Here is a 17,072-nt window from a genome sequence, read left to right as displayed (position 1 = left end):
TAGTCATCCTATAAGAGTGCTACAGCTCAAATACCTACCGTAAGAAAGTGCTAGAAACCTCTAACCTCTACCCTTGGTACTGAGTAAAGACTACCATTCTCTAAAGTTCATTCATTCAACATATTTTTATTGAGCCACTACTATATGCCAGGCAGTGTAGACACTAAGAGAGAGCACCTACAGTCTAGATATGAGGCTGATGAGAGATGAAAAATCAAACCAACAGATGAAATGATTTTAGGGATGGTACTGAGTAACATTTTTACATACTGAATTGCCTTGATGCAAAAAAATCTACATTTCTAAATTGCTTGAGTTAGGAAAGTGGAAAAGGGAGCAAAGTAGCATCATCAACCTTGCAGCAAAAATGTCAAAGGCCAAACATTGAAGTAAATTTTGCTAGCCCTTTGAAATGGTGGTGTGGTCTGCAGTTTCTTGGCAAAGGACAAGAAAATTAACTCAGAGCTCTTGTGAAGTCAAACAGGCAGGGGTGGAGTCAGCTCATGCAGAGAATAAATCATTTCCTTGTTTTTTTCCTTTTTTTTTTTTTTTTTTTTGAGAGACCATGGGGCGCTCGGGCAGTCACTAATGCGGTGGTATCTGTTCAGACTTCTTTCTTCTTCCATCTTTGAGTCTTACTCGCCAGATTTCTGTTTGCAAAAAGGGCCTAATCCACTTTTTTTTTTGTCTGTGCATTGATTTAATAGTATCAAACCCCGAGGTCCTCGTGGTCTGCACCTGGGTTGCTTTTTCCCCTAATGAAGCAAGAGAAGTGGTTTAAGCCCCTGCCGCGCTCCCTATCAAAGCTGCACAATGATTAACTCAGGTCCCCTTTTTAGGGCCAGGCAGAAGAAAATCCCTTAGTCATCAGCATTGTGAAAATCCCAGAATGGTGAGTGTTCAATGAAAAGATTACCTTGGGCACCTGAAAAATAATGGAAGAGCTCAATAGAGAAACCATTAAGCCTGTCTACACTGGCTAAGTGAGGTGGAGGGTCGAGGTAATTAGCTGGGACATTCAGACCAGAGTAACTATTTTGGACTTTCTGCATTGACTCAAATGTATTCAAGTCCCTCATACATTTTTTTTTTTTTTTGAGAAGCTATTTAAGGTTACATCTACATAAACAAGAAAAAAATAAGACTTAAATATAACTGGTTAATAAAAGTGGTTTGATAGTTTTTTTAAAAAAAACTGAATAATAGGATAATAGGCAGCTTAGGGAATGGGAGGTCCAAAGCTGTAACTTATTAGTTGTGCGCCTTCAGGCCAAGTTGCTTATCTCTTTAAGCCTCAGTTTCTTCAACTGTAAAATGGGAATATTAACGAGATCCCCCTTAAAAGGTTTTTGAGGCAGAAATCATGGAGCACATTCATCTTACAGCTCCTAATGTGGCACCTGTACGTAGTAAGTGTTCTTTGTTTCAGGCACATGGAAACATGAATAATTGCTCACTGACAGCACCTCCTCCTAATTTTATCCTTAGCCTCCATCAGCCTCTCTGGATTTGTGTCTCTTTTTCTAAGCTTTTTCCAGAACTGGCTCTATCTGGAGAGTTGGGGACAAGAAGGTTCATGAATGCTGCTAGAGAAAGGATATGGGTTGGTCCTACCAGAAGGGATGGTCAGAAAGCAGGGAGTCCCAGGAGATGAAGTTCTGCTGAGATCACAGTTCTTGCCTCTCCTTTGAAGGCAGTTGAGACCCTGCTTAGGAGTGATGCCAGACCAGGTATCTGGGGCAAGCCCTACCCCCTCCCCTTTGTTTCCTGTGCCCTAGGGTACATGGCTATGATTTGGTCCCAGAGAGTAATAGATTGTATTGTTGATTATAACCCAGGGCACTGGCCTGTGGAACTTCCCTCTCACTTATGCCCACACTCAATCATACTTAGGGAAGAGAACAGTTCTTTGCTGTCAGCCTCAACATTTAGAGGGTGAGTTCTCGGTGCATAGGGTGTCACAGAACTGGCAGAAACTATGCCAGACGGAGAATCAGTTCAGATACCTGTTGGTAACCTGGGGAGATTCCAGCATCCTTTTTATAGCAAGAAATTGCCCATGGGTCAGAGGTGGAGAGTGAAACTGATGATCACCAGCAGGCTGAGGAGCATGTGCTTTGTCTACACTGGTAAACCACTATTACCAGTAATCAAGATAAGCATAGCTACATTTAGTTGAACCCTTTGAGTAGCATTATTATTGTCCCATTTACAGAGGAGGTTCAGAGAAGTTAAGTAATGGCTAGTCACCAAGCTAAAAAATGGCAAAGCCAGAGTTTTAACCTAGCTAATCCTGAACCTATTCACTAAGCCACTTCGCTAGATTTAAAAAAGAGAAGAAAATTACACACACACACTCTTTTAACAACCATTGATGGAAAAAATATATATAAAGACAAAAAGCTACTATATTATATAGTGCTTTTAAAGAAATTTGTGTTTTATTCATCAAAACAATATCTAATTATAATGTAAAATAGTCTTGTGTAGATGGTGAGAGCTGTTGGTTATTTGATCTAGATACAGTGCCTGGTGCATGCTTTGATTTTCTGGCAATAATTCCAAAGCTCTAGTGGGTCGGGAGAATCTGGTCATTCCCTACTACCTAGAGTATAGCTGGCAAAAAGACATATTCCTATGGATATGGATAACTTAAGAAAAGGTGATCCTTAAAAAGGGAGCACTGCTGACATTATACAGGAAAAGATTCTGATCCTGGTTCTGTCAATTTCTCCACTCTGCTACATTTATCTACTGTAAAGAATGTAACTGGTGACAACTTCCTACCTCTTAAGGGGACTTGAATCAGACAATGAAAAGCAGCCTTTGAGATAACCTCTTATGTAGATAAAGAAACAAATACGAAGAAAAGAAAAGAAAAACACGTTCAGAGCCTTCTAACTAGCCTCTACTTGAGCTTCTCCAGTGAGATGGAGGTCTCTATCACCAGACATGGCCAGTTCCTAACTGGACTGTGATCATTGTTTAGACCTTTTTCTAGGGCCCTGTAATTTTACACATTCATTCTGATTCTATGCTCTGGAACCATTGTGAACAAATTCAGTTCTTCTGCACTAAAGCTCCTTAATTAACTACATGAATATTACGGTTTTCTTTGCAATTAGCCCATCTTTTTCTAGGCAAGATGCCTTTTCTTTCGCTTTCCTTATAGAATATACTGCCAGACTCCCCTTTTCCTCATCATCAACGTCTTTCTTCAAGTTCAATATCCAGTGGCTGGGTATGTAGCTCCTGCCTGTAATCCCAGCACTTTGGGAGGCCAAGGCAGGCAGATCACCTGAGGTCACGAGTTTGAGACCAGCCTGGTCAACATGGTAAAACCCCATCTCTACTAAAAATATAAAAATTAGCTGGACGTGGTGGCAGGTGCCTGTAATCCCAGCTACTCGGGAGGCTGAGGCAGTAGAATCACTTCGACTCGGGAGGCAGAGGTTGCAGTGGGCCGAGATCGCACCACTGCACTTCAGCCTAGATGACAGAGTGACACTCCATCCCGCCCACCACAAAAAAAAATGTTCAATATCCAGAACCAAAAATGATACACACATGTCTCTAACAAATAATAGACCACAATTTACCCTGGGTTTTTTTCCTGTTATTATGGGATGGGAGGAGGATCACTAAGACTAAGTGCAAGTCATCATTTATTAAATAAAAGAACAATCCTAACAAACCGAGGGCTGGTGCATGAAGGAGAGTGGATGATTTTCATTCATGACAGAAACTTGCCTCATCTTCCCAAAATGCCTTTAAAGGAATAGAATTATACTGCTGTCATTCTCCGGATTGTAACTGCATGTTAGTGGTAAATGGTAAATGGTGTGTTTAAAGGTTGATCATTTCAGCTGTAGCAAAACCCCTACCAACTGCTAAGCATCAACATCACAGAGTACAAGAGGAATTTCTAGCTGAGAAGAATTGTTTTGCTAGCACCTGCTCTGACCACTGATGCTCGAATTCCTCATACTTTTCTACCAGTATTGAGGAGATTAACAGTTCGAAGGGAGAAAGTTGGACTCAGATGACCACGTGGGAGTCTTGGCTTCTCTGCCTCCTGTCTGTGATCAGGAGCAAATAAATTCCTTAAATTATATGGATTTTAGGTTCTTGATTGTAAATGGATCTGATTGAATCGCCCCCTTTTTGCAGGGCAGCTTAAAGAAGAAACTGTTTGTGAAAGTGTTTTGCAAATGAAAAATATCACAGAAACATTAGATAATAGTATACATTGAGGAGACATGAAAAAAAGGCAAGCCACCTTCTTTCCTGAACTAAGTTCTAGCATAGGAATGAAGAGGAAAGATTTGGGGTTTAGAATCTTTTAGTAGAAATGATAATTGTGCAATATCTGGAGAGCCTGCCTCAAATCCCTGTAAGGACTAAGAGTATTTTCCTTTACCCACCAGCCTCTACAGGCAGTCAGCTTTGTATACAACTCTGTTGGTTTTCAGACTGATCAGTGAAGTGGCTCCTTGATCCAGTCTTGCCTCTGCTTACTTCTCAATCATCATGAAGCCAGAACTGGTCATTAGCTTTCTCTCATTCCTTCCCTCTATAATTTTTCCCTGAGTTCCCTTTCTAAGCCAGTACCAGGTGAATCATTGAGGAGACAGCCATGAGCAAGACCAAGATAGCCTTTGCTCTCATGACATTATATGGGAGGTAGACACTGTGCAAAAAAAAAAAAAAAAAAAAAAAAAAAAAATTCGGCAGAATTGCAACCAATGCTGCAAAGAACAAATATAAGGTTCTAAGAGAATCTATAACAGGAGACTCCAGGAATCATCTTGGGGGCTGGCAATGATTCAAGAAGGTAGAATACATTGCCCTCTCGATAATTACCTAATTGATGTGTGTTCCTTGCTTTAAAGTTTACAAAGCACTTTCTCATGTGTTTTCTCACTCCATCAAGCTTTCAGCCCTGCAAAGTACACAGTATTGTTACCTTGATCTAGAAATCTGGAAACCAAGGCTAAGGAACTTGGCATGAGTTCCCCAGGGTCAATGAGTTCTGGCACTGAAAGAACTTTTGACTCTAAATTCTGGGCTGTTTCCACCCCACCCTATTGGTTAATTGGCTGTTTTCTCTTGAGAGCTGACGTTTTTGAAACTAGCATTGAGAAAAGAGCAATAGAGGAAATCACTCCCCTGGGTACTTTTCTGGGAGACATTTGGGTGAAGCTGTGATTCCTAATATTGATCTCAGCCAAATTGCAGGAGGAAGCCTGGCTGAGATGTGAAAAGACATCCTAACTGCTTTTTGTGCATTGCAGTCTTTGCAGTTCCCAGTAAAAACAGGAAACCCTCTCTGACCCCAGACATAACCCCTTGGTCTTAATTGTGCCTAGATAACATGTGTGACCTGAGTCAAAATGAAACACACAGAATATTAAACATACTCCTATAGGCTTTATTTCTCAAACCCAGCTGTTCATTGGCTTCTCACAGTACTCAGAGCTCACCCACATTTGCTTATAAATTCATCATCTTAGCTGCCATTTGTTCTGTGCTTACATCCTGTGGCTAAGTGTGAATTCATCCTTATCAACCTGCGGAAATAGGCAGTATTACTAATAATAACTCCATTTTGCAGATGAGGTAACTGAGGCTCAGAGAGATGAAGTAACTTGCCCAAGGTCACACAGCTTCTAAGTGGTAGGATTGGGATTCGAACCGAGGTTTGACTCCAAACTCCATGCTCTCAAACATAACACTCTAGCACACTACCATACTCCCTCCCCACAAAACTAAAACTTTTATAACCACTTCCTGCACTTCCCATCTGGAATTTTTAGCACCTAAAATCAGGAGACATAAAAGCAGCCTTTGGACAGTTTTGAAAGGTTCTCATTCCCCTACCCACAGACAACATCTCCCTCTGGGTTGAGGATGTCCATCCTCCTCTTAAAAATCTGAGTTAATGAAAGCTGAGAACTCAGGTATTTCGTTATTTAGTTAGGACAACCTGCAGCCAAATTATACAAAGACCCAAGGTACGAGAAGTAACAGCAATCTTAGTTGCTTCTCTAGACTCGTAAGTCCCCCACTGATCCATTTGGGTTTAGCTAGTCACTTTTCTCTTTTTCAGTGGGAGGGAGGAAAATGTAAAGCTCCCGCTCCAGCAACAGAATCTGAATCAGTAAATTTGAGTGTGCATTCTCTGTTTCTGCAAAGCAGTGGCTATGGCTTGAAAAAATAGCAAACAGATTTTATTTTCTAGTACCTTTTTGTTTTTCCTGGTCAGCTGCATGTGCCAGCATGTTGTTTTGATTCTGATGGGGATACAGCATTGAGCAGTGAACAATTAAACATAAACACCAGCCTCACTTCCATCCTCTTCTTTCCTCTTTAGGTGAAGGCAGCTTCCAAATATGTGGATGTACCTGTGAGTATTTGAAAAGTGTTTCTTTCGGGGTTTTTTTATTTTTCATTTTTACTTTTTGTTTTCATGAGAATTTTGATAGTGCTACTCATATTAATTGCTGCTAGCTAAACTGTGTGTTCCTGACTTGGATCATCAGAAAGAAGCCAAGACTATTTTGTAGTAGAATTTTTTTTTTTCAGATAAGAAGAGGGTATGGTTTCTTTCCTCAGGAAGAAATGTCCCACTTCACTTTCACTTTCATTTTTCATCGGTTTCTCTGGTGTTTCATTCTGTTTTCCTCATGTTTACCAACCCTCCTGTGTGCACACCTTCGGAGGAGAGCCATGAAGCTAGAAACTTGCACAAGGGTGACAGTATTTTTTGTTAGGTTGGTGCTAAAGTAATTGTGGTTTTGCAATTAAAAATGTGGAAAACGCAATTTCTTTTGCACCAACCTAATAAAAAACAAATAAATTCTAAATTTGTTCATTTTGAGGTCAATTTTGCAATTGTTTTAAGGAAACCTCACAAAACTGCTTATAATTAGTACAGGCCTCATTAATGAAGAGAGCTCTCAAAGTTCACAGATAAAGCACTCGAAGTTGCCCAAAATTTACATTTAAATTGAGGTTAAGTACAACACATGAATGCTAAAGTGTGGGATTACCTGTGGTAAATCAGGATACATTTATAGACAGACTTTGCCCTGCCTATTAGCAAAATAAAATTGGAGAGATTTTAATATATTCCAATAAAGCAAAAAAGAAAATGATTTTGTTTCTCCATTTCTAACAAAAGAGGTGTGAGTCCATTATAAAATATTAAATTTAGAGAGCTTATCTCAACAGCCACCAAGGGTCTTGTACTAAGCATTTCTCATTCTGAACGTGGTTAAGTACCCTCCTTGTTCAAATACTTATTTGTTAAAATTTGTTTTTTTCTAAAAGGATTTATATTAACATTTAAATTCATTTTCCCAGGAAGCTAAGTGTGTAATGGTTTATTGGCTTATTTCTCAAAGGAAGACAAAATAGAAAATTGGAGTGAATTTGGTGTTAGCATATATTTTGTTTGTTTAATGAAAGAATGTACAATCAATAATTGTGCTTTGAATTTATATAATATTCCCATCAACAAACCTCAGACTCCTTCAGGTAGACAGTTCTTATAATGGAGAATGGCAAAAGCTCACATAACTGCAGCAGGGAGAGAAGTTAAGTAATTTACTTTCTCAAGCCCCCAAAGTATAAACTTTCCCTTCCCAGGGAGCTAACTACTCAAATTTTCTGGCCCTGTTTCTCCATGTTTAAAATGGAGATGACAGTAATACGTAAGTCATGGGTTTGCTGTGCAAATTAAATGACACAACATACATAGAACATCTAGCACCATACCTGGCACTTATTAGGAATTTCAGTCCGGGAGAAGGACACATGTGGTAGTGGTAATGTGATGTCCGCACTCTATTGCATATAGGTAGATGGGGGATGAATTTGCAGACATCAGCCTTGGGCTCCACTGGTCTTCAGCAGTGACAGAAATTGAAATTCGAGGCTTTCGACCCAAAGATTTGGTAGTTGTGGTCTGTTCTCTGTAGGATCCAGAGCAGAGAGGGTATCTCAGGCAGGTTTGAACAGGTGTCCTATAGACAAGGCCCAAACACCTACAGAAATTTGATCCAGTCATTGGTACTAACATCAGGTTATGTTAGATTGAATCACATGAAATTGGCATATTGGTGAGATCAAAGAAGTCAAATATCAGCCATTTCATATGGTTCAATCTAATAATTCCTACAAGCTAGGTTCAGATTTATTATAAAGATGGGAGGCCAGTAAATGGACTCTATATCAAAATGCAGGGTGCCCTGATCTGTACTCATTAAGTGTTTATGGATTAATTATGCTAAATTAGAAGACTTATTAGGTGTATTAGTCCATTTTCATGCTACTATGAAGACACCAGAGACTGGATAATTTATAAGGGAAAGAGGTTTAATTCACTCACAGTTCAGCATGGCTGGGGAGGCCTCAGGAAACTTACAATCATGGCAGAAGGGGAAGCAGATACGTCTTTATTCACATGACAGCAGAATGAGTGAAAGGGAAAAAGTCGCTTATAAAACCATGAGATCTCCTGAGAACTCACTCACTATCACAAGAACAGCCTGGAGGTAACCACCCCCATGATTCAATTACCTCCCACTGGGTCCCTCCCACGACACTTGGGGATTATGGGAACCACAATTCAAGATGAGATTTGGGTGGGGACACAGCCCAACCATATCATTAGGCTATGAAGAAACAAATTGAATTAGTAGAGTTTTCACACTCTGGAGGGCAGAAGAAGTTGATGCAGCATGTTCCAAAATGTGGTACATTTACCACTGGTGATACAAAATGTAATTACTACTATTACTGCTCCTACAACCAAGCTTGATAAAGCACTCACTAGAACAGTTTACATTTTATCTTCACAATAACCTCACTTTAAATATGAGGAATATGAGGAAACTAAGGCACAGAGAAGTTAATTTGCTCAGGACCCCACATCAGGTTAAGTGGAAGAGCTGAGATTTAAGCCAATGCCCTTAAAAATTCTGCCATACTGCAAGATAATTTCAGTTAGTGTATAAATAAGCACCTTGATTTGGATAGTGGTAATTATTTTAGTGCATATTAGAAAAAGTGGTTTTTTACCAGCTATTAATGACTTAGGACAAAGCTAAACTTTAAGTTGATTAACATATACTTTAATAGCTAATAATATTATAATAAACCTTTTAGTAAATAAATAATTTTATAGAAAACAATAGTACATAATACACATATATTCTATGTGTACATTGTTTATATATGGTAGATAATAGTAATCATTTGCTTCTGAAATCAATCCTAGGAGGGGGTTAATATTATCATTCTGTTTTATAGCTGAGGAATCTGAGGCCCAAAGAGGTTAATTAGCATATCCCAGGTCACCTGGTGAGTAAGCGGAGTGTGAACATCAGGTGCTGTCAGTTGCACCATAAAGCCTGCACTTCCAGGGGTGTGGTAGAGTAGATAGCACTGGTTCCCAAGAGTCAATTACGTGCATCTCTCTCCAACTTTGAGAGCACATTGTTGGCTCACAATTAGCCTTGATGGGAGTATTTACACCATGCAAACTGGCAAGCACTACAAATCAGGGTGTTTTGTTTTGTTGTTGGTTTTGCTGGGCAAAGTGGCTCACGCCTAAAATACCAGCACTTTGGCCGAGGTGGGTGGATCACCTGATGTCAGGGGTTCGAGACCAGCCTGGTCAATGTGGTGAAACTCCACCTCTACTAAAAATACAAAATATTAGCCGGATGTGGTGGCATGCGCCTGTAATCCCAGCTACCTCCTCTGGAGAGGCTGAGCCAGGAGAATCGCTTGAACCTGGGAAGCGGAGGTTGCAGTGAGCCAAGATGGTGCCATTGCACTCCAACCTGGGCGACAAGAGGGAAACTCCATCTCAAAAACAAAAAAAAAGAAGAGCCAGTTTACCAGCATACAACTAACTATTACCTATTAAGTCAGCAGTCCCCAAACCAGAATGTGCAGCAGTAATACTTAGCAAAAAAAGTTTTTTTGGTTTGGTTTTTATTAATTAACTTATATAACTTTTATTATTATTTTATTATTTTTTAATAGGCACATAATTGTTTTTGTTTTATTAATAGAGAGTCCCAGGCCCTCACCTCCAGAGATTCTGATGCAGTCATTCTGGGGTGGAGCCTGGATATTGCTTTCCATTAAGTTCTTCACATGATTCTGATACGTAGTACAAGTTTGGAAACCAATGGACTAAATCAGTGATTCTTGACCTTGGCTACATATTGGAAACACCTAGGAAGCTTTTGCAAGCACTAATGCCCAGGTTGCTTGCCAGACAAAATTGAAACGGCATCTTTGGGGGTCAGGGCCCAGACATCAGTATTTTTAAAGCTCCCTAGGTCCTTCAGATTTGCAGTCAGGCTTAAGAACCATCAGATAAAATCATTTCTCAACTCATTTCTACCTCTGAAGTCTCTGAGTTCACCTATGTTTCCCTGTGAGGTTTTTGTTAGAACACTTAATGGTTTAGTTCCATGTGGGCACTAGCAGTTAGTCCCCTTTGAGATTTGTCTCTTAACCACACTACTGGAGGGAAGTGCTAGTACCAGTCACTTAAAACATTGCGTAATCCCCAAAGTATGTGTCTTTGTCTTAGATGTAGTTTTTGACCCATTGGTATATGTAGGAGATTTGCATTCCTAATTAGGGCTGACTTAGGATGCTGAAAATTTGAGCTCATTTTTCTCAAGCTCAAAAGTATTCTGATAGGGGCAAGTTCAGATTAAAATGTTCTTCTTTTCCTGAGTCACAGAGTAGCTTATTCGCAAATTATGTCTTCCACACATGGATGCAGTTAACTATACAGATATTTGTTTAAATGTTTTCTAAAATCTATGTCATATTCTATCAGTCTATCCAAGCCACATTTAAAATATACAATGTCATTATGAGATATTAAAAAACACCTAAAAGTTTGTCCCACTGTATGCAGGTAGCATATAAGAGCATAATTTAATAGTATCAGCTGTCTGGTCAAGTATATTTTCCAGCTATAATGAAGGGTTAGCTTGTTTGTGAACAGGTTTTATTTTCATAGTTTTGATTGGAAGTCTACTTAAAATGCATTATACATCCTTCCTGCCTTTTTAAACAGGGTACTGACTATAATCTTTTCTCAATGACCCAGGATCACCATTGTGACCGTGTCTTTCCCCAGTGGCTGCATAGTGACCCGCTCCCCTCTAGGGCCTCCCGAGATATAGGGGAGGCTTGCCCCTGCCCTCGATAGTCCCAAACCCCAGCGGTTGGTGAGTCTACATGTCTGGTGTTGCAGCTGGGCAGCCTCCTCCCTCACGGTCAGGCATAAGGAAAAACGATAGCTCTCTCTTATCTGCAGTTTTTTCAAACAATCCTCCTCTTCCCTATTTCTGCTCCATCAAGGGATGGAAACCAAACTTGTTGGAATTGGATGGGAGTGGGAGCTTGAGGACTCTATTATGAGAAAACTACACATATTTTGTGCTGAGATTTTATCATTTTTATTTTGACGTTGGCTCCTCTGAGGCCCCCTTTTCTTCTTGGTTCTAGAGTAGATTCTAAAGGTAGGTAAGGCTGTGGAATGGTATAATATTATGGGGGGAAAATCATAGTAATTCATGTTTGTATTACAATATATGGCTTTCAAAACATTTTTACATATACTATTCTAACTGATGACCATAAGAGTCCTTGGAGGTAAGTAGGGGAGCTGTTAGTAATCCCATTTTTATAGATAGCATAATTAAGGCCCAGAGAAGTTTTTTTTTAACTCTTATTTTACAGAAAAGTTTAAATGATATGCACAAATTCCAGTTTGTGGGAGATCCAGTAAAATTCCATGCAGTGTGACTGAAGAGCTTGAAAAAGGAGGTGGAGAAAGGATTTTCTCATTCATTCTTGAATTTGCCCATTCAGCAAATATTTACTGGGCACCAACTATATGCTAGGTACCATTTTGTATGCTGGGGATACAATAGAAAATAGGCCAAACAAAGTTCCTGTGTTCATGGAGCTTATGTTTTAGTGGGATAAGACAGGCAACAGACAAACAAATTGTATATAATGCAATATCAGCTATTGGTAAGTGCTGTTGGGAAAAAAAAAGAGTCATGAGAGAGCAAATCATGGAGTTTCTTAACTACCTGGGTAAGATGGACCACACTGATTTTTTAAAATATCAGAGTTTTTAAAAGTTGAATGAAATGCCCCTTGGAAGACGGTGAAACTTTGTGAAAAGAGAAGGAATGGTGCAAATACGCATTACTGTAGGTAACTGTTTCTTCTAACATTTTGGGTTACTGATAGATCTGCGACATTTGACTTTGCACTTTAGCTCTAAGATGGCTGCATGTGCCCAGGAGAAGGCCATATCACCACAAGGGAGAAATGGAAACAATAATAATGAGTTTCTCAAGTCCCCCAGGTAGAGATCCCCATCCCTCCTGAGAATGGCCTTTGATGCGCAGCTGCCAAAAGGAGAGAAGGAGAGAGGTGCCTGCTTAGAACTGATAGCTATCACTTACATCTCATTGGAGAACCTCTATTGTTTTGTATAATAAAACTGCAACAATTATAGGACCATCATGGAACCTGCTCAATCCATTTGCTGAAAATTGCTTGAAAGTGTAACACTTGACTACTGTGGCTTTGGGTTGTCCTCATTGTTTTTCAAATTAATACCTTGTCATTGTTTCAGCAGGTGTTAAGAAATGTTACTAGCATCCCAGGGGCCAAGCATTGGCCCTTTGCTTGATAATTGTTTGCTTTCTATCAGGAAACAAAAATACAGTCCTACTGTTTCTAAACCTTCCTCATTTTCACCCTGGAAATTACACAGAAGTGTTAACTAACTTCAATTTACAGTGCCTGACAGTCACGTCTAGTAGAGATATGATACTTTGTGATCTAAGGTAAATCACAGTAATGAAAACTAATCTTTTTAGTTATTAGCAAACATATATATCTACTGTGGAAATTTGAGGGGTTGTGGCCACTCTCCTAATGACCTATATTATAGTGTTTTAATAGGTTTCTTTGGAGATAACTTTGATTGTGACATCTCAAGCAGTGTGCTTTCTGAGTTTCTTTCTATCTTTTTTTTTTTTTTTTTTTACTTCCCTACAATAAATCACTTCTTAACTGCAGGATGAACCACCTGCTTACCTTTCCGGAAAATGTGATTTATTTAAAAATCAAATCCTCTCCTCCTTACCCTGCCTTTTCTTTTCTTCTTCTTCTTTTTCATCCTTAGACTTTAAGGCTGCACTGGAAGCAAAGACAAATGGTTTAGTGTCTCCTCTGAGTGAACTAATTAATTAGCAAATACTATATCCACTCAGGTTAAACTATACACACACACACAAAATGAGATTTGAGTAGGAAGGGGTATAGATTGAAATACAATTTTTTTTTACTTAGTACTTTCTCAAGTTTTTAAAAGAGGAAAAAGAAATGGGAAGTTCCATCACCCTTCTGATAATATATTAAGGACAGTGGAAATCAGTATGTTTGGGTATTCTTTAATGGGGGTTTCAATCCAAGGCAAAGTCAGAGAACATCTCTGAGTTATGCAGTAAAGATTTATCCATTAGATAAATTTGCCAGGAAAGAATTAATCATAGAAAAATATTTATAAAATCCTACAATCTCAATGCCCTTCTTAGCCAGGCTTGATTTCTGGAAAGAGGAAGCAGTTCTAAAATCAATTCCTACCAGCCCAGGCTGTGGACAGTAATCCCATGCCTGCAAAGGTGATCCAGCAGAAGCATCTCAGAGTGTATGAGGGCAAGTAGAGGGTAAAAGTGAATGGTAAACAGGGAAGAGTGGCTGTGTGAAAATTCATTTTCATGTTTTCCTGTTTCTTTACAGAAACCTGGGATGGACGTGGCCGACGCCTACGTGACTTTCGTCCGCCATTCTCAGGATGTCCTGCGTGATAAGGTCAATGAGGAGATGTACATAGAAAGGTTATTTGATGTAAGTAAATGCCTTCTCCTCCTTGAAAACCAAGGAGGAGACCCTCCAAAATGTGACAAAATAAGCGACAGGAGGATAAGTCACATTTTGAGAAAATGGATTGGTTCTGATTCAGACTAAATCTTCTCCTCTCCCTCTGCCTTAGGCTCTTATCTGTCTTGTGTCTCTTCTGAACCCACTCTGGTGTGGCAGTGTCTCAGTCCCAATCTGTGTGATACGTAGGACGGCACACAGCCTCTCGGCAAGCAGGCTCATTCCTGCACGAAGCTTGCGAGGCAGCTTTCTCTAACTGGCAAAGACCTTTCTTGGTCATGGTTTTCCTCCTTGCAATCTGGCCTCACTTTAGGGAGATGTTCTCATCAGGGAGGCTGAGACCAATTCCCTCTCCTGGGGGTGGCGCCTCCCTGACACCAGCTGTGGCATGCAGATGTGCAGTAAATGTCACATCGTTATCACTTCAAAGATAATTTCGTTCCTGGAAGACTCGAAATCCATACCCTGGGTTTCTGCAAACACTTTACATTACAGTTGCTCAGTCAGCTGCAGCTTTAAACCATGATGCCCCCTGCCCACCCACCCAGCTGAAAATGTACGAGAAGCAGGTGTACAAAGAATGAGTACATTGGGCTGTGGACCCAGATCAAACTTCAGAAAATGCAGATTACCAAGGGTTAATCATTTTTGAGCAATCTTATTTCTACTGGGACTACATCTGCACGCAAAGCAAGCCACTGAGGCAAAAATAAAAAAAAAAAGAAATCTGCTTCAGTCTCAAATTGCCTGTCTCTTTCAGGCCAAAGCAGATGGGGCTACCTAATTTAGCCCGATATTTCGTCTCAGGTTTCCACTGAATTTGCCAGTATAGACCCGGCCAGAGTGCATGGAAGCTGATGTTCTTGTCTCCCTGTGGCTCTGAGTGTGCAGCCTACTTCTGTCTTGTGAAACGTGAGCTCCTCCTGTCCAGGTTTCCATATTTTTAGTGCCAATGCGAACATTAATGTTTTGGTCTACTATGGAATCCGTGTTTCTATTTTTTTTTTTCTGTGATTGTGTTCAGCAATTTATATTGAGTTTGTGTGTGTGTGTGTGTATGTGTGTGTTTTTGTTCCACAGCTAAGTGAGCTCATTGTTGGCACCGCTTTCTGATTCTGCGGCTTCTGACTTTTATATGCTTTGTCTTCCAGCTCATTTGCTTTCCTCGTGTGTTGAAAGGCTCCTTTCTTTCTTTTTTTTTTTCTTTTCCAATCATCCCCTTTCTGTGCTTGATACCTCTCTTTCCCCTGCATCACCTTTCCTCAGTAAAACCCTTCTTACTTTTTAATTCCCACTTGTCCTCTCTCAGATAAAAATGGAACTTATCTCTCATGTCAAATGTTTTATCACATTATATCAAGTGGCATGAATTAGAATCAAATAATCTTCCTGTGTACATCTTCTAGCATGACCCACATCCACTGAGAATGCCTCATACATGCATAAAGCTCACCAGCGGGTCCTCCCCCTTCTCTGCATGCATGCCTTATATGAAAGTACTGAGCCTAGAATGTCTGGGGCACAATCACCATCCAATAGGCATTGAAAACAGAGACAGGCAGGACCCTCGGGTCTGCAGTTAGGAGTGTGGACACTCTGCCCATCTCCATTGAATTAAATTCCAAACCACAAATTTTCAAGAAGCCTGTGGGTTGTTCTTTTCAATGCCTAGGTTGCCTTTTTTTTTTCCTTTGATCAGTATCTTCCGATTCTCAGTTTTATGTGGCCCGTGTGTGCGTGTGTGTGTGTGTGTGTTACTGTGTGAGTGTGTGTGAATAACCAATAACCTTGTGTTCTCTAAAACTTAAATCTAGTACTGAATTTGATGTTTAATCTGCAGTTTAGCTTGTCACTTCATTGACAAATAATCCACCCTTGCCTTTCTTTTTTTAAAATTAGAAGTACAAGCAAGGTAGCCTTGCTGAAGGCAGCAAGGCAAATTATCTCTTTTGTGGCTCTTCTTAAAGGAAAGTGCAACCAAATCTTTATTTAAAAAGTAAAGGTACAGCCTTGGCTAGTACAGATGGTAAAACTGGACTTGCCTGACTGTTGAAGACCACAGGCAAAATTCAAGCCTTCCAGCCTTTAATGTAAATTAATAGTAAAAAGAAATATTACTGAGAATTTTTTTTTTCCCAAAAGCAAGTTATAGTTAGGGACATTCAAAAATTCACAAGTACCTCCAGTCCCTTGTTGAATTCCACTGACCAGCATAAAATAGCATCAGTAACATTGTGGAAACCCCCACAATTTAGTCTGATGTTGTCCCAATTTGGTTTTTCCAACGGAGTCTTAGTTATACCGTCCTGAGTATATTTGATTGTAAAGGTTTAACTGTTACAGTCATTCACTGCACATCACTCCCGGCCCCATGGGAAAAAAAAAATTTCAGGAGCTTATTTAGATATAACAAGTTTCTTTGCCATTTACTTTCTTACTTTCTAAATAACCTGATCTCCTAATTTATTGGTGCTAGGCAACCTAACTGATGTAGTGCAAAAAAAGTTATTGAATCTGTCATGGATTTAAAACATTCGTCATTTTAACAACCCAGAGCTTCTCAAAAAGCTTCATTACCATGCAGCCTCAGTAATTTAATTCAGTACTTACTGTTTTTCTATAATCTAGCAGCAAAACATCAGATTACCAACATGTTTGATTATTTTTGGCTTCTGTTTCCTCAAGCATAGTGTTTATTTCTTTGTATATATGCTCTGCAAAACTCTTGTGTCCACCAAGCTAAACAAGGGAATAGGAATATCAAGGCAGAAGGGTCTGTGAAAGCTGCCACTCTAAATTTCTTGCTGCAAATGAACTTATTATTTAAATCCCATTCCTTAATGATAGCGGTCCTGGGGCAAGTTTCTAAACAATTGGCAGAAACCTATTGAGAAAGACTTGTTGATCTGTGAGATTTTTCTTCCAAATTGTTGCATTTTGATAAATGGCAAAAATGAATAATAGCAAATTAACATTTTGAATGAAGAAAAAAATATATATCTCCGAGATTGTTTGCTGTTTGGGGGTTGTTGATTCTGATTGTTGTGTCATTCTCTGGTTTTTAG

At 39.6% G+C, this 17,072-nt stretch overlaps 1 protein-coding gene across 14 annotated transcripts in view; it reads left to right on the top strand.

Annotated features, from left to right (window-relative positions):
• CADPS (calcium dependent secretion activator) overlaps positions 1-17,072 on the top strand; it is a 487,588-nt gene that overhangs the window by 433,319 nt on the left and 37,197 nt on the right. For all 14 annotated transcript variants that reach the window (XM_033210318.1, XM_033210317.1, XM_033210316.1 and 11 more), the window contains 2 exons: positions 6,374-6,406; positions 13,867-13,974. In XM_033210318.1, coding sequence (XP_033066209.1) covers positions 6,374-6,406; positions 13,867-13,974 — 141 coding nt within the window. The remainder of the gene's footprint in view (positions 1-6,373; positions 6,407-13,866; positions 13,975-17,072) is intronic.

Source organism: Trachypithecus francoisi, unplaced genomic scaffold (genome assembly GCF_009764315.1).
Source record: "Trachypithecus francoisi isolate TF-2019V2 unplaced genomic scaffold, Tfra_2.0 Lachesis_group0, whole genome shotgun sequence".
Lineage (NCBI taxonomy): Eukaryota > Metazoa > Chordata > Mammalia > Primates > Cercopithecidae > Trachypithecus > Trachypithecus francoisi.
This window is presented reverse-complemented; position numbering and strand designations above follow the sequence as displayed.